Source organism: Zosterops lateralis (assembly GCF_965231275.1).
Source record: "Zosterops lateralis genome assembly, chromosome: 12".
Lineage (NCBI taxonomy): Eukaryota > Metazoa > Chordata > Aves > Passeriformes > Zosteropidae > Zosterops > Zosterops lateralis.
In genome coordinates, this window is record NC_139772.1 from 16,665,398 (window position 1) to 16,681,479 (window position 16,082).

At 39.9% G+C, this 16,082-nt stretch overlaps 1 protein-coding gene across 2 annotated transcripts in view; it reads left to right on the forward strand.

Annotated features, from left to right (window-relative positions):
• Positions 1-16,082, forward strand: part of ADAMTS18 (ADAM metallopeptidase with thrombospondin type 1 motif 18) — a 78,255-nt gene that overhangs the window by 45,891 nt on the left and 16,282 nt on the right. For both annotated transcript variants that reach the window (XM_083870187.1, XM_083870186.1), the window contains exons 13-16: positions 2,290-2,462; positions 4,803-4,933; positions 5,074-5,197; positions 6,329-6,573. In XM_083870187.1, coding sequence (XP_083726313.1) covers positions 2,290-2,462; positions 4,803-4,933; positions 5,074-5,197; positions 6,329-6,573 — 673 coding nt within the window. The remainder of the gene's footprint in view (positions 1-2,289; positions 2,463-4,802; positions 4,934-5,073; positions 5,198-6,328; positions 6,574-16,082) is intronic.

The window sequence follows — 16,082 nt, forward strand, 5'->3', positions numbered from 1 at the left end:
GGGGGTCACAGAGGGATGAAGGCTTTAGGCTGTACCTGTGTTGGGATACAGAAATACTGGAATACCCTTTGTGCAGGGCATTCCACTGTAAGTGTGGTTACACCAACAGCTTCTGGAGGTTGTCAACCCAAAATCTGCTGTTGTTACAAACATCCTCAAGAAAAGCATGATTTTCTCAGTGTGGATAATAGTACTTCCACAGAAATTTGCATTTGTAGATCTCCATCTCTTTTCCTGTGAATCCTTAACTCCTACTGACTTCTTGTTGGTAAAAATGAAGGTGGAGAAGTTTCCATCCCTCTCAAGCCAACAGTTTCAGTAATGGGAATATACTGTAATATTAAAATGCTGTAATGGAGCTGGGAAACAGAATGCCTCTTTCAGAGCTCCCTTAGTTTGGAGGAATTTTATCCCATCCTCAAATGCAAGAGTGCGGCTGGAAATCACGATCTAGCCATAAATAATTCTATTATATTGCTTATTTGGTGGCATTTACTTGGAAGGAGGTTGCTTCTTTTCCTTACACTGAAGCAGATTTGTTCTCTGGGGTTGAAGGAGGTCAAAAATCCTCCATGTGCTGAAGCTGTAAAGAAAGTCTGTAGGGAATTGTGTCAGCACCCAACAGTTTGGCTGCCTTAACTCAAAGCTCTCACAAGTTGCACAAATTCAACACAAACACTCCCTGATTTCACTGATGGTCCACATCCTCCCTGCCCTTCACAGGCTGGATTGCCACCAACTGGGACAGCAAATTTGACTTTAAGACCTTCACCATTATACCCAGTATCATTGTAGCTGGCAGGTGGCCTCAGGAAAAGTCAGAGGAAATTGTTGTGGTTTTTTCCCACAGCACATTTCACAGGTGATTTAACCCAGTTTTAAATACAGTAACAGGTGGGTTTCCATCTCTTTCTCTGAAAGACTGTTTTGCAGCCCAGAATTCTGGAAAAGGCAGGTATGGTGTAAGTGGAACACAAAAGAGGCAAGTCCCAGCTTGGTTAGAGGGTTAGACATATGGGAGTTAAAATTTATACCAGAGCAAACAGAAGAACCACCTGGGTTTTTCTCCTCTATGTTGCACAGAGCTGTCTCCATGTTATTCCAGGCATGAGCAAGTCAGGAGTTGTTTGGGATCCTTGGATGTGTGGAATAGTTACAGCACAGTGCACAGGGATTTCAACAAATAATATGTTTCAATTGCACATTCTGTACTCTTAGAATTTAAATTTTTTGCTGTTGGTTAATATATTACTGTTATTTGGTATCTTTTATATTATTCTGGGTTTTTTCCTTAATATGTGTGTAATGTGGGCAAAGCTGTCCACTCAAAGTTTGTATCTGGCCCTTCAAGTATGTAAGTTCCCTAATTTTTTTTAAAAAAATGTTATATAAATGAGTGCAAGTGTAGCATTGGTACATTTCTTTTTGCTTGATGCAAGAAATGTGTAATACAACAAAGAGTTCTTAAAATTTATTATTTTGAAGACTTGGCTCAGTGCTTGCAGATGTGTATCTGAGCATTGTGAAACTGCACAAATTACATCAGTGAATTGCTAAGTTTAAAAGAGCAACTCTTGCATTTTACATTGTTTTACAATGTCTGCGCACAGATCAAAAGGTTAAAAAAACAATATTCTGATAATGTGAGGTATGAGCAAAGTCATAGAATATGCTCTTTCCATTCTGGCCAAGATGAAGGGAAATGCCCAGGTGAGGTTTGCTGAAGTGGATGTGACATGTTTAAAATTACCCCTGAATTCCAGTGTTTTCCTAAAGCAGGACAACTATGCACAGTCCCCGTTTCCTCTGATTGTTTAAAAGCACATTTTAAAAAAATTATTTACAAAAGAAATGAGAAAGCAAATGTAATCATTCATTCTCATTTTGTTTGATCAGTGTTATGTTATCCTTTATTAACTCTAATTGAGATAGGTAATTCTTTGCACATGTTCATTCCTTGGTTACAGCAGAATAAAAATAGCTGTATAACAAGGTTGAACCCAGCCAGTACCAAATAGCCCTATAAATTTAAATTAGTGCAAACATGACTCACCTCTAGATGGTTGCATCTTTGCTGAGTCTGCAGCAATCCAAGTAGATAATTCATGTCAACTGCTTTGCTTGGTTTTAGGAACAGTGAAAATTAATGGCCCATATAAGAAATACTGATCTCCCAGGGCAGAACGTCCTCTCCTGTTCCCTGTGTTCTCACACACATGTAACATGCCAATCACACAAAAGGGAGATTTTGCGAAATCATCTTTTTCTCTTCTTTTTTTTTCCTGGTAGGCCTCAGTACGGTGGGAAGTTCTGTCAAGGTTCCAGCCGTGTTTATCAGCTCTGCAATAAGCAGCCCTGCCCAGCAGACAGCCTGGACTTCCGAGCCCTGCAGTGTGCAGAGTACAACAGCAAACCCTTCCGGGGATGGTTCTACAAGTGGAAGCCCTACACCAAAGTGGAAGGTGAGAGGGGCAGGGCAGGGAGCTCTGAGCACTGATAGACCCCTGTGCTCCAGCCAAATATCACCCCGTGGGAGCAGTGATGCCTTGGGAGGGCTGACCTGAAACAGAGACTGGACAGAGCTAAGAGAATAAGGCAGGTATTTATTGAAAGCCTTTAGGATACACCTTGGGCAGGACAAGAGGCTGACCAGGGCTACACCCAAGGTGGGCCCAAAAATGGTCACAAGATGGACACAAAATGCACGACTCGTCACAAGGTCACATTTTTATAAGTTTTGGTCCATTTTTGTCTGTTTGGGGTTTAATTATCCAATTAGAGCTTCAGTTTGTGAGGTCCCATCTTTCTTGTTCCTCCCTCCCGTCCACTGTTATTTGTGCTTTTGGGCCTGAAAGTTGTCCTTGGTGTCCAGCAGGAAAAGGATTTGTTTTGTGTCCCTGCTCTGCGCAGAGCTGAGTGACACTGACTGTGAGCTCAGAACTGCACCCCTGGGCAGCCCAGCATCTGGAAAACATGAAAGCTACAACTTAAGGCATGAGCAGATATAGGCTCACTGGGCCTGGGTGAGATGTGTTTGCTTTCTAGCAGAGCTGGAGCCAGCCTCCTGTGTGATCCTGCCTGCATGGACATGCAGGATTGATCTGGGTTGGGAATTTGAGTCCTTGTCCTCACCGTGACTCCCCGGCTGTGGCTGCCCCTCTCTCTTTCTCATTTTATATTCCATATTGCTTAGTCTGAAACCCAAGCAAAACAATTTCCATGGAATTTTCAGCATGGGAAATGTAGGCTTCCACAATAACACTACCAGAATCTTCCTTCTTTTGGAATGTTCTCAGATTTCAAAATGTAACAGTAAATCAACCTTTTGACTTTTCTGCCTATACGGTCCCATGAGAAGGGGAAATGCAAACAATGTACTGGCATACATTTTTTAAAGTCATCTTTTACTAAGAGATCTTTATCAAGTTCTGGTCTCAATAACTATTTCTGTTATTTTGCACAAGCGAGTTTATTTTTACTTTATGCATCTCTAATTTTGCAAATATTTTGAATCAGTATTTACTTTTATCAGCTAAAACAAATATTTTTTCAGTTTGAAAGCACTATTTGAATAAAAGTGTCTGAATTTTCTCACATCATAGCTGCTTTGTTTAGCATATGTACAAATTTGCTCTTGATGATAATGTGTATAATTAAATATATATATATGCACATACATATAACTTTCATTCATAGCATGATTTTATTTTCTTCAAAAGTCTTCGTGGACATTTTTACGGGTATTTAAAAATGTTCTAACAGGCCAATGTGAACAGAGGGAAGAAGTAATATGGTTTCACAGCATATAGCAGTGGATGTTGTATAATAGGACAAAAAATACATCTTGCTTAATAGAAATTAAGGTGGCCTACCTTGGTTTTAAAGGGAGAGGCCGTGTTTAGTAAAAGAGGCTTGAAATTAGGGGCAAGGGGTGTAATTTTCAAAAGCAAGATGCCCCCAAGTGATTCTGAAGTGGAAAATGCCCATCCTTCCTCTCAACTGCTCTGTAAAAACTCCCCATTTAGAGTCCTCAAAACATGATCTGGTTTTCAAAATTGCTACAGATTCTTTTCCTCTGTAGAAGGGTCTACTGGAAATCCAGGTGCTGATTTAACAGTAAAAGGATACTCTTGAATCCAATTTCATGTTCTTAGAAACTGTTCTATTTGTTGCACTTAAATTTGTATTAAAACTCTGCATTTCAGCAATTGTGATAATATTTACAATTTCATGACTGGTTTTGTCTATGCAGAATTAATCAACCCTATATAAGCATAACACACCACCCATGTGTAAGGAGAAATTTGACAATGATTGGGAGTTGTTAGAAGAAAATTACTTTTGTTAGGGGGAAATCCGGCTGCAGTTCTGGCTTTCAGCTGAACTGGTCATTTGAGCCATGTTATCCTTTTCCCAAATTTTAAATAAACTTCAAATAAAATTATTGCAGTCTCCCATTTATCTTAATAAAAATGAAATTTGAGCCTGTGAAGCAGTGGAACTGGAAGCAAGGTGCAGCAGCAGAGCTAAGGCAATGCTCCTACACTGAGCTTAAAGTCTTCATTTTCTGTGTGGTCAAGCAAATGTATTTTTAAAAAGCATACTATAAACTTCTCTATTTAGCTATATTTCTATTTAGCTACATTCTGGTGTCCTGAGTTGTCACCATGCACAGTTCATCCTTGTAGCTTATCTTCTAGAACACAGGAAGAAACAACAGCCAAGGTGCTTTTTGTCTCTTGAACACTGCAGGTCTGCTAATGCTTTCTTGTCTTTTGTTTGTCTGTTTGTTTTCTCCCCAGAGGAAGACAGATGTAAATTGTACTGCACAGCTGAAGATTTTGACTTTTTCTTTGCAATGTCCAGCAAAGTGAAGGATGGAACTCTGTGTTCTCCAAATAATTATGATGTTTGTATTGATGGAATATGTGAAGTAAGATAAAATTAAGTTTCTTACAATCCTAATATCTATCTCTTTTTTATTAGTGGGCAATTGACTCCTTTAGGGAAAATGCAGCTGTTTCTTCAAATTCCCTTTTGTCTGAGTCCTTCACTTGTGCCTTTTGGTTGCAGCAAGTAGGGTGTGATCATGGACTTGGTTCCAAAGCTGTGTTGGATGCTTGTGGAGTTTGTAAAGGAGATAATTCAACGTGCAAGTTCTTTAAAGGCCAATACTTGACCCAGCACAAAGCTAATGGTAAGTAAAACTGTTCCCCATGATCATCAACTCATTGCTCTGCTGTGTCCCCATGTAATATGTATATATGACTCCTTGCTCATTCAGGCAGTGGCTGAGGGTCCAGATGTGAGCTGAAAATCACAGGGAGAGTGAGAGGAGAGTTCACATTTCTCCTGTTTCTTGGTAACAAGAAGGCTGTGAGCATAACTTTTGGTCAGTTAAACAATTCTCTTGTTTCTTAAGCCACATTTTCCCTTTATGTGTGAATTTCCTCTTGAAGGAGATTTTAGGATTCAGGCAAGTGAAAAAATAGCTGTCAGCAGCTCTGACTGGGATGGGACTGTGAAACATATAAAAAGCAATGCACAGCATAATGCCAAACATGACAGTATTTCCATGTCCATTTTCAAATTAAGTTATCTGGAAGCTGTCCAACTGTTTCAGTGGAAAATCCAGGCACTGGGAGGTGGACTTTTCCTTAGTGGACTGTCCCAGGCTTCTTGGGAAATAATCTCACCATGCTGCAGTTTTTCAGGCATAAAATGCAGATAAAATTTCAGTACCCATGGGGGTGTTTCGAGGATCTGTTTGCTGTTGATCATAAGACGTGTTCTTACTGCAGTAATAGGTAATATAGTAATATAGCAATATAGTAATAGAGTAATATAGCAATATAGTAATAGAGTATTATAGTAATAGTAATATGGGCCAGGAAATTGTCTAGGCTGTAGAAATGCAGCCCTGGCTGTCAGCAGGGAGATCTTCTGGTGTCCAGGGCTTTGTGATGACTCTGCATCCCAGTGTACCTCACCCCAAAGCCCTTGTGGTTGCCAGTGGTACGTTCCAGCTACTGTAGAGAACTACAATAGAGCCACCATTAGTGTGTTCTGCATTTTCCTAAGGTGAACTTGCTTTTTATTGCCTTTAATCACAAGGAAAAATTTCAGGAATTGAAATACCTTGGAGTTAAATCTCTGGTTACAGTCCGCAGGGGGCGGAGGGGCGGTGTGTGCATGTTAAAATCAGAACTGGTTTTTCCTGGTGAAAACGAACTAACTTGATGAGTCAGAACAGCTGTGTGCCTTCTGAACTGTGCTGATTTTCGTATGCCAGCTGCCAACACAGTGCTGCCTCCTCCTCTCCTGACAGACTACTACGCAGTGGTGACGGTGCCGGCGGGCGCGCGCAGCGTCCGGCTGCAGGAGATGCAGGTGTCCCCCAGCTACCTGGCCGTGCGCAGCCTGGCCAGCAGGTACTACCTGACAGGAGACTGGACCATCGACTGGCCAGGGAAGTTCCCCTTTGCCGGGACAGTCTTTGATTACCAACGCTCCTTTAACCACCCTGAGAGTCTCTACGCGGCAGGACCCACTAATGAGACGCTGGTCTTTGAAGTAAGCCTGGCTCTTCTGTTTGTTCTTGCCCCTTGATGTCCATTACAGGATTGGGAACGACAGCTTCAGCTCTGTGCTGGGGCTCTCAGAGAGGTTAGAGGATAGTGTTGAGTCACAACAGCATTCAGACTTCATTGTGTGGTCATGCTGGGTTTGAAGGGCCTTTCACTGCTTTGTCGCAATAGAACACGAAATAAAGATGCTTGACTCCAGTCAGGAGGCAGTAGAAATCAGAAGGTTTTATTTACAATTCATTCAGCCCTTGTATAACATGCTGTGCTAAGACACGTTATTGGTCCATAGGGCTGACACCTCTCCCATTGGCTCAGTAACAGAAACAGCAAACAACACCTGCTGTTATGGGAAAGGAATATTGTTTACACAAGGTTGTTTTGGGAAAAAGAAAACTGTTGAAAAGTTTCTTTTGAGAAGAGCTAGCAATTCTCAGGCTCAGCGAATTTTGGTCCACACTGCTTTATTGAAATCTGAAGTTTAGTAAGCTGTCACAAATTCAGTGAAAAGGAAGGAACATAAAACACCATATAGCATAATTTATGAGTAGAACAGTGGTGATGGAGATTATAAATGCATCCCTTACATTAATAATATAAAAATTAAAGGTACCATTATGTCAATGCTCAATGGTTACAGGTTCAAATAATGCTCCTGAAACTGCAGGTGAGTGGAGCCATTTTCACATCTGCCTTGGATTGCAGTCAAAATACCACACACAGGTTCCTGTAAAATTAATTTCTCTTGCTTCAGTTAATCTGTTATATATATTCGTCTCACAATCAAATTTGCGTCACCTACTTTCTTTGCCAGATGTCCTGTGTTGAAACTATTGTAAGCAGAAAAGAAATTTGGTACTTACATGGTTAGATCAAGTTTTACAATTTTGAAATTGGCCTCTGCTACTGCTGTTCTAAGAAAAATCTCCTTCTGCATTAGGTTGCTTAGCTAGATTTTCTTTTAAAGTGCATCAGAACATCTGAGGGGCCATTTCTGGATGAAACATTGAGGACTTTGCTTCCTGTCAGCTCCATCAGTTTGCCTTTTTTTAGCTCTAGCAGGTCTTTGGCTTTGTAACTCAGCTGTTAAGTCTGTTTTGATGAATCCTTCCTTCTCTGTGAGAAGGAAGGCTCTCTCCCCAGCAGGGATTCAATTCCTCCCCACACCTTCCAGCAGCACTCTGGAGGGTGCAGTGCCCCTGGGGAGCATGGCAGTGAGTGCAGTTCCCCCTCTCTGAGGCAGCATCCTACTGTCCTTGCCCCCATCCCATATCCCAGTCTCTGGAATCTGCTCCCTTGCCCAGCTTGGGCCTGTTAAACCAAGAAAGAGCAAGCACAGACTGGGACATGAAGGATATTCTTCAAGGGTTATTAAAGCTTTCACAAGTGTCCAGTCAAGTGTGTATGTGGAAATCTAAAGAGCTTTGCTGCTCTTCCTGCTGGCTGAGTAATGGACTGAAACATGTCCTTAAGAACCACTGAAGGACTGGACCATGGGCATGTTAAAGCTCTTTAGGGTGAACACAAGTTTTAGAACAGGAAGTTTGACATGGGCTAGGGGTTTGTCTTGCCACAAATTGCCATCATAATTCACAGTGCCTTTTGCAACGTCTTTCTCCATTGAAGAATTTTCATTTTGGGTATGTGTGTTCATAGGGATCTTCCTTTAGCCCAGTCAGTTTGGTCTACAAGCTATAGACATGCTCCCCTCTCTGCAGATCATCTGCCTTGCACCAAAACAACCACACTTACAAATACTGTGAACTCCCAGGAATCTTATTTGTCATAACCCAAAGTAGATTTGAGCTGTATTATTATTATAGAACTGAAATATGAATAATAAATTGCCTGCAGGAAGACTTGGCTGCATATCTTGCACATACTTTGCAGAATAAAGATTAAAGAAAAGAAATTAATGCCAAATAACATTTCTATTTTCATCCTTTCAAATTATGCTGAACAGTTTTATTAAGATGTAACATTTAACTGGAGGCTGTTGCTCCTTTCAGAGCTTATTTATGCTTCCCTTGTATTTTTATTGAAATACCTACACCACTGGCATTGGTAGCTGGGGATTCTAATGACTAAAAATATCATATGTTCCCCAATTACACATATCTATGAACTGGATTTAAGATTTTTTCCCCCTTTAATAATTTAAGCAACATTCAACAAGCTGAATTCTGAAAAAAATTCAGCATTTTCTCTTCAGAGATCTGCATTATTTATAACTTACCAGTAACTTTAAAAAGCAAAAATGCCAGAAAACTGAAGAAATATGTTTTGAGAAACCTATTGCTGAATGTCTGCTTGCAGCCATAATAGTGAGACAAATCCTGCTTCAACTCTAAATACCAGAAACTGATAGGGCTGAAAAAAAGAAGTGTTTAAGCATACTACAGTGTAGCTTTGTTTTCATTTTTATCTCATCTATAATTTTCAAAGAAGCACATAAAACTGTCCTGCTGCAATTTTTTATTCAACAAAATTAGTTTTATATAAAATAAGGTTTTCCAGGGTTTGGACCTGAACTTCTTTCTGTAATTTTTAGATTTTTTTTTTTTTTTTTAAATTAGTCTATATTCAAAAGATATTTAATACTTCTTTTCTAGATTAGGGCTGTTGTTTTTATTCCAGAATAATTCACTTTGAACCCTTGTAAAATGGTGCACTGCAGGTATTGAGGACTTGGATAAATTGTATGTATAATACAGGAGCTTTCATTATTCAGGTGGGCAGAAAATAGAAGGTTTTGCAGCTCTATTTATTGCCATTCACCCATGTCTGAATGCCAGATTAACACAGCTTGTGCCCATTTCGTTCTGCAGTTATAATTTTGTTAGAGATTTGTGTGGTGACTGAAGTGGTCCAGGTTTTTGCCTTTGTTTCTGCATGCAGGGCAGGCTGCAGGTATCCAGGAAGCTGCACGTCCTCCGAGCAGCATTCCCAGGAGAGGATGGGACCAGACAGGTCTGGCAAGCCTGTGCTCAAGGCAATCACTTCCTTTGAAATGCAGTCATCCTCCAAAGTATTTTCTTGAAAGAGACATCTGAAGCATGTATTGAGAGAGCAGAAGGAGATGCAAATAAGAAAAAAAAAATCTTTAAATTTCCCATTGTCTTGCACACCACAGGCTCAGCCTTGCAGTTCTCTGAGATGTGTTGTATTTATATTTGATTGTACAGTGTGTTCCTCTGCATCTGCTTCTCTGTCAGGCTTTCAATAGTTCAGCTGAGCATGTATCATTTCATCAGACATTGCAGTCCTCAACACTATTCAAAAATGGGTCAAAGACCAGAAAAAGACATAAAGTGCTTTTCTTGTTTACCCTAGAATTTCACCAACCGCCCCCCTCCATATCTATACTTCTCTATATTATAGATATGTAATTATGGGAATGAATCGTTCTAAAAAGACAAAGAGTATTGAGTCTGTAATTTAACTGGGTTGTGGGAGAAAAAGTACAAACTGTTGTGGCCAGATATTTTCTGAAGAGGAGAACATTGTGAGATGAATGTGGAATTAATATATATGACTTGTATTTCCTGAGCACAACTGCTGGAAGGGTGGATGTATGATGAGGTTTTAGGATTCATCAGGATCCCTTTTGGTTTGTTCAGGAATTGATTTCACAGAGAGGGGGGAAGGGAAAACCCAGTAAACTGATGTCCTTCAAAATTTGTGCATCAGTGTCCTTCTGAAGTTAACATACTGATATTTTTGGTGATTATGGGTTTTCAAAACCCAGTAAAAGCTGAAATGAAAAATATTCATAGATTCAGAAGACAGTTGTTGAAATAGCCCAATTTAGATTACATGAAATAGTGGTCAGAGGGGTAGAGATATGATAGATGCTAATCTAGGATGAGAAATTGACACCAGCTTTTTAAAATATAGTTTTCACAGCATATTTTTCTCATCTTAAATAGAACCCTGCTGGAATATATTTTTTTAATGTAGCTGAATACCTTCAGCTCATTTATCTGTTATTTGCACCTAGGTCATACAAGGTCAGGTCTTCCAGTTTAAAGATCTTTTCACTGTTTTTCTGTTAACTGAAAGATATTTAACTTGAGGAGAAACAGCTAGTATATTTATCATTAAATATCTGGCTTTGCAAACAAGGGCTGCCAGTGGGCACCACCAGCTGCTGAAAATCCTTTGGAGAAGGAAAACCCTCACAGGGCTCTGTCACATGTGGGGCCCATTGGGAACATTCATTGGATGAAATATTCAGTCACCCTCCATGACTCACTCACATGTTGGGAAAGATTCTGAAAGGGCACAAGAAACCAAACTTTATGTGGGCATGTAAAAGGCTGCATGGCCAGGGATCGAGGAACTAATTTAAAAACATGAGAGTTTTGTAATTTTGTCTTCCATTCTATCAATAAGCAGATGAAGGAAAATGTAACTGATTTGAGAATTCAAATACAACTGGAGAAAGCAAAGTTTGCCAGGATGAGACAGGATGAGTGTACTCACTGAAGTTTACCTCAAACTTGGTGAAGCATTAAATCAAGAAATTGCGACATCTTTGTGAAATAAAGAGAGTTTATTTTAACATCAATAAGTAACAGATGGAAAGGATGCTTTGTAAAGAGGCAGACAACCACAGGAAGAGAAGGTGAATGGAGCTCCAAGGCAGGAATAGGTCTAATTAAATCCAGTAAATCACTTCCTCTTTATCAATAGGGGAAAATGGGAGAAGGGAGGCCAGGTGGAATGGCTTTACTGATGATGTAGCTGCCACTGGGAGAAAGCCAAGTTGCAGTTATAAAGGATTACATTTATTATTAGCTACTAGATGATAAATTTGTACTGATTTCCCCTGAAGAGAAAGTAGGCTAAAGAGACCTAAGATGTACTTATAAGATACAGATGTTGACTCAATACAATGGATAAAAGGGTTCTCCTGTAGTGAGGAGAGATTAGCTGGACAGCATCCCTGAAGGTTGTACATTTAGCATGTGAACAGTGAAAAAATGGAGCACAATAACAATGGAAGATAAATTTGAAACAGCTGAAGTAGAAATGAGATCATATAGGACCCTTTCAAGGATACTTTTTTTTTTTTTTTTCCTTTTAATGACCTTAGTGGACTTGAAAAACAGTAGTTTGTCATAAGCTTTTAGTTAGGGCTGTGTTTAAAGTTATTTTAGAAGTACTGAAGAGATAAAACCCCTTTTGTCTTAAGGTTTGGCTTAAGTACCTGGTGGGTAATTCTTCCTTTACTGCTTTCCAAACAGGTGTTCTCCCACTTTCCTTTGAAGGCCTGGTGCTGCCACTGTCAAGGATCCCATCCAATAACCACCCATTCAAGACAAGAAACTAGTTTTAAAACTTGTTTTAAACATTTTCCACCAGAACCATATGCTGCCTGCTTAGATATACCAGAATAAATTCATAGAAGTCCGTGGAATTAACCTTGATTGAACAGAGAAATCAGAATGTGGCTTAGGATATTGGATGTTACAGTATTTATTAAACAGCATGTAGATCCCCAGTGAATCAGAACTGCAGGTCTCTATCAGAGCACAGCCAGGCATTTGCCTACACAAGAGGCTTCTCTTACTGCCCTCTCTGCAGATTATTACATCCCCCTAAAGAAATTATCCAAGGCTTCCAAAGCATGGGAATGACCCAGGAAGCATAGATGATGTTTGCAATGTAGATGCAGCTTGAGGATGCAGATCAAAGGTACTGTGGATGCTGGGATTCAGAGTTTGGGCTTGTGCCCATTTTGTGAAATGGGCACATGCAGCAAGTGTGCAGATGATGAAAATAGTCCTTTTTGCCTGGATTTTTTCCTCTATGCTCAGCTTCACTCTGTAAGTGATTTGTAAATGTCTGTTAGTCCTCCACAGAGATAATGAGTCTTTTATTCAGCATGACAGGCATTAGTATTCTTTCCTATACATTGAACAAAACATTGTGGAAAGAATAGGAACTTAGCTTGTATCAATTAATCTCTCTTAATTCAGTGTGCTGCAAGTAACTTCACATGCACATCTTATAATAAAAAAATACTGGAAAGCACCGAATCAATCATAACAAAGCAATGTCAGTAGACTCTTTAAAAATTTGACCTGCAAAATAGAGTATATTGGAAACTTAGGATGGCCATGAGAAAAAAAAAATATCTCAAACAAAGGAGCAGATGCACAGCTAGTTTAGAGAATTTATTGGTTTAGCTTTCACATCAAAATTAGCAGCAAAAGGAAAAGGTTCTTTACTCAGGAGAGTTCAATTTATCCATTGTTTTAACATTTTGTGCCGTAAGCTAAAGGCACAGCTCTTTTCCTTCGGAATAGGTCCAGCAGATTCCAGCCGTAGAGCCTGTGGTTTTCCAACTCAAGGAGCTGTAAATTTTATAACTCTGCGCCCCGCGGTCAGAGCTGCTGAGTGTTGTGTCTGAAGTCAGGTGGTTGGTGTGTTAAAGGTAGACATTAAACAGTTCTGTTGAGGAACTGGAAATGTTTAAGGAGGTTGTTTGCCAGCTGTAAATTTGGGAGCAAATGCCAGTTGGCTGAAAAGATGCTGGAATGTGTCCAGTTAAGTAGACTAGCGCTGGAGGTCTTTCCAAATTTGTAGGTCTGATAACTTGGCTGAATATGCAGACTTCAGTTATTGGGTTGTTAAGAAGGGGCTTTATAATGAATGTTTGAAAATACGATAGAAAACTTTTTATATGCTCGTTACTTTGGCAAAATTGCAACTTTGCAATAGTATTGCATTCCTGGATGAAAACTCAGTCGGACGTTACACGTCGTGTACTGTTTTTCAGCTGAGCTCCAGCATTTTTTGTGCCCTGCAATATTTTTGTCTCCAATACTGGTCCATAGTTTGATTTTGTCCTTTTTCTGCATGGCTGGGATGATACAGGAGGAGTGACACCTGACAGTGATGCAGCTCCTGCTTGGTAAACATTGCCTCTCATAGCCTGCTGGGTGGGAAGGGGCTCTGGCTGCTGGCCAGGAAATGGAGAGGAAGTTCCCTTCTCCTGCCTGTTAGAATTGTGGCTGCTTCCCAATGTGCAGGGAGGGAGTGTAGCCCAAGCTCTTAAAATGTGTATGGCCCAGGTTGCCTGGTGTGCAGGATTTACCCCCCAGGCACTCATCCAGCTGTGAGCTCCTTGCCCCATTGTGGGGCTGTTCTCTGAAGGGATGGATTCTCATGGGTCTTGTTCTGGCTCGTCCCCGGTCAGTCCCTTCACTCTGCTGAAGCACCAGCAGAATATTACCCTAACAGGAGTAAAACTGCCGCTCCTACCTTCTCATCCTCCCCCTTTCCTGTTCTGCACTCTGTTCAGAATGCATTCCATCTGTTCCTTGCCTCCACTGTCACAAAGAGCACTTTTAGAAGACAAATGTTCAGTCTAATACTTCAAGATATTTTTATTAGAGAAGTTTTAAACTCTGTTGCTTTTTGGCCACTGGCACAGCACATTTTTATGACAGTTGTCAGAATCAAATGAGATGAGGACTAACCCTTACACGAGGTTTTGTGGTATGGACAAAACCTCCTCCTCCTTTGACACAACCTATTAAAAGGCCAGACAGAATTTCATCCTCTGCACTTGAAGGAACACAGAGCACCTACTGAAATGGGAGAAAGTGTTTCTGGCTGCCTGAGATGCTGAGATCTGTGCTAATACCGTAGACTCGGAGGATGAGTAAATGTAAATTAAAATATTTTGAGGTCTGGTCTGTAAGAAGAACCAGGGAAGGCATTGTTTTAAATGAACAATAGTACTAGAGGGCTCAGTTCTTACTACAGTTAACACATTGCATTTTTTTTTCTGAAGCTTTATGCTTCAGATATTTGTCTCAATTTGTCCTTGAGAGAAGAGTAGAGTAAGCACGTTATTGCAACCTGTTTTATCTGTAATGCCAGTGGATTTGGGGTTTAATATTCAAACTCTAGAACAGCTGTTTTAACAGCTGGAATTTTCGGTGTCAGCAGTCTGATAGATTGGTAAAAATAAAAATATTACTTTGGCAAAATTGCAGCTTTGCAATAGTTTTGCATCCTTGATGAAAACTCAGTCTAACATTCAACATCTTGTATTATTTTTCAGAAGAGATGTTTTCCTTCATTTGAAGGGGCTGGTAAATCTTATCACATTTACATCAGATAATGATGAATAACCAAGGGAAAAAGAAAAGTCCTGAAAAAAGTTTTGCTGGGAATGGTTTGAATAGATTACAGCAAATAGGGCACAGAAGCACACACTGGGGAAGGAGGGAGCCTAAAGTGAAATACAGCAGCTTTGTGAGATGCTCACTAGTGAGCCTCATGTGCTGGGAGCTCTGGACAGTGTGGAGGTTTCCTGGGGAGCCAGTAAGAGACCCTGAGATCTGGGATGCATCTGTTCAGGGCAGAGAGGAGATGCACAGCAGTCTCAATTCTCATGTTTCCTAATTTCAGAGCATTCCATTTTAACCCTGTTCTTGTAAAACAGTTGTGATATACACTTGCATCTGTGACTCACCCCCTAAAGCAGATCTGGTAATTCTATTTCTACCAAGAATTTTCATTCATAATAGAGGTCAGTAATCACTCTCAGATCTGTTTCTTCCATAGCCTCAGAGGTATTCTAAGGTGTTCATGAATTAAGCTTGGATGGCTGAAAAAAATCACATGAAATACTGGATTTACCTGTGCTTGAAGGAGTTTCTAATCGGAATCCTCCCAGGACAAGGCACAGACTCTACAATTGTAAAGTATTTGTCTTTTGCAGCCCTAATTGCTGTGTTCCCAGTTAGGATCATTATTGAGGTTCCTTGACTGAAATAAAATCTTTGGCTACTAAGAATGGAAATGATAGCATCCGTTTTTCTTCCTTCTAGAAAAGTAAACACTGTGCACTCCAGATCCTTCATGTGTTCAACATTATTGAGCTGCAGGTCATGTAAATTTGGTCTGAATTTTCACTGTCACAGGCAATTTCTGTTTTCCAATAGGTGTATTTTCAGAATACCTTAAAACCCTTGGCTACGTTTCAAAATGTTATTATATTCCTGTCTTAAACAACATAAATGCGAGTTTGTTGCTATTTTATGAAACCAGTGTCTACAGAGATCAGTTCTACTTGTAGGGATTGCTTAAGTGCTCAGGTCAGACATTATGTAAACTTCACTGAAAAATTACTAATATTTTGAATGTCTATTATTAACATAGAACTTGAATGGTACTTGAAATGCTAATGTTTATCAAAAAGCATATTTAGGAGCTGAGGTTAACTGCACCTGCTCTTTATGTAACTGTGACAGGATCCATATTGGTGAAGAGTTAAAACTCATTAGAGCTCTGTAACTGTAAACTCTCACACTGTTTCCACTAAGTGTGGATATAAATGCATTTTGCTGCCAAAAGTTTCTAAAATAAATGTTGTTAAGTAGAAATTTCTCCCCAAATTTAGGTATGTGTCAGATGTTCATGCATCTTGCAGTGATTATAATTCAATCTTGAAATGAATACAGTGAATGAAAACTG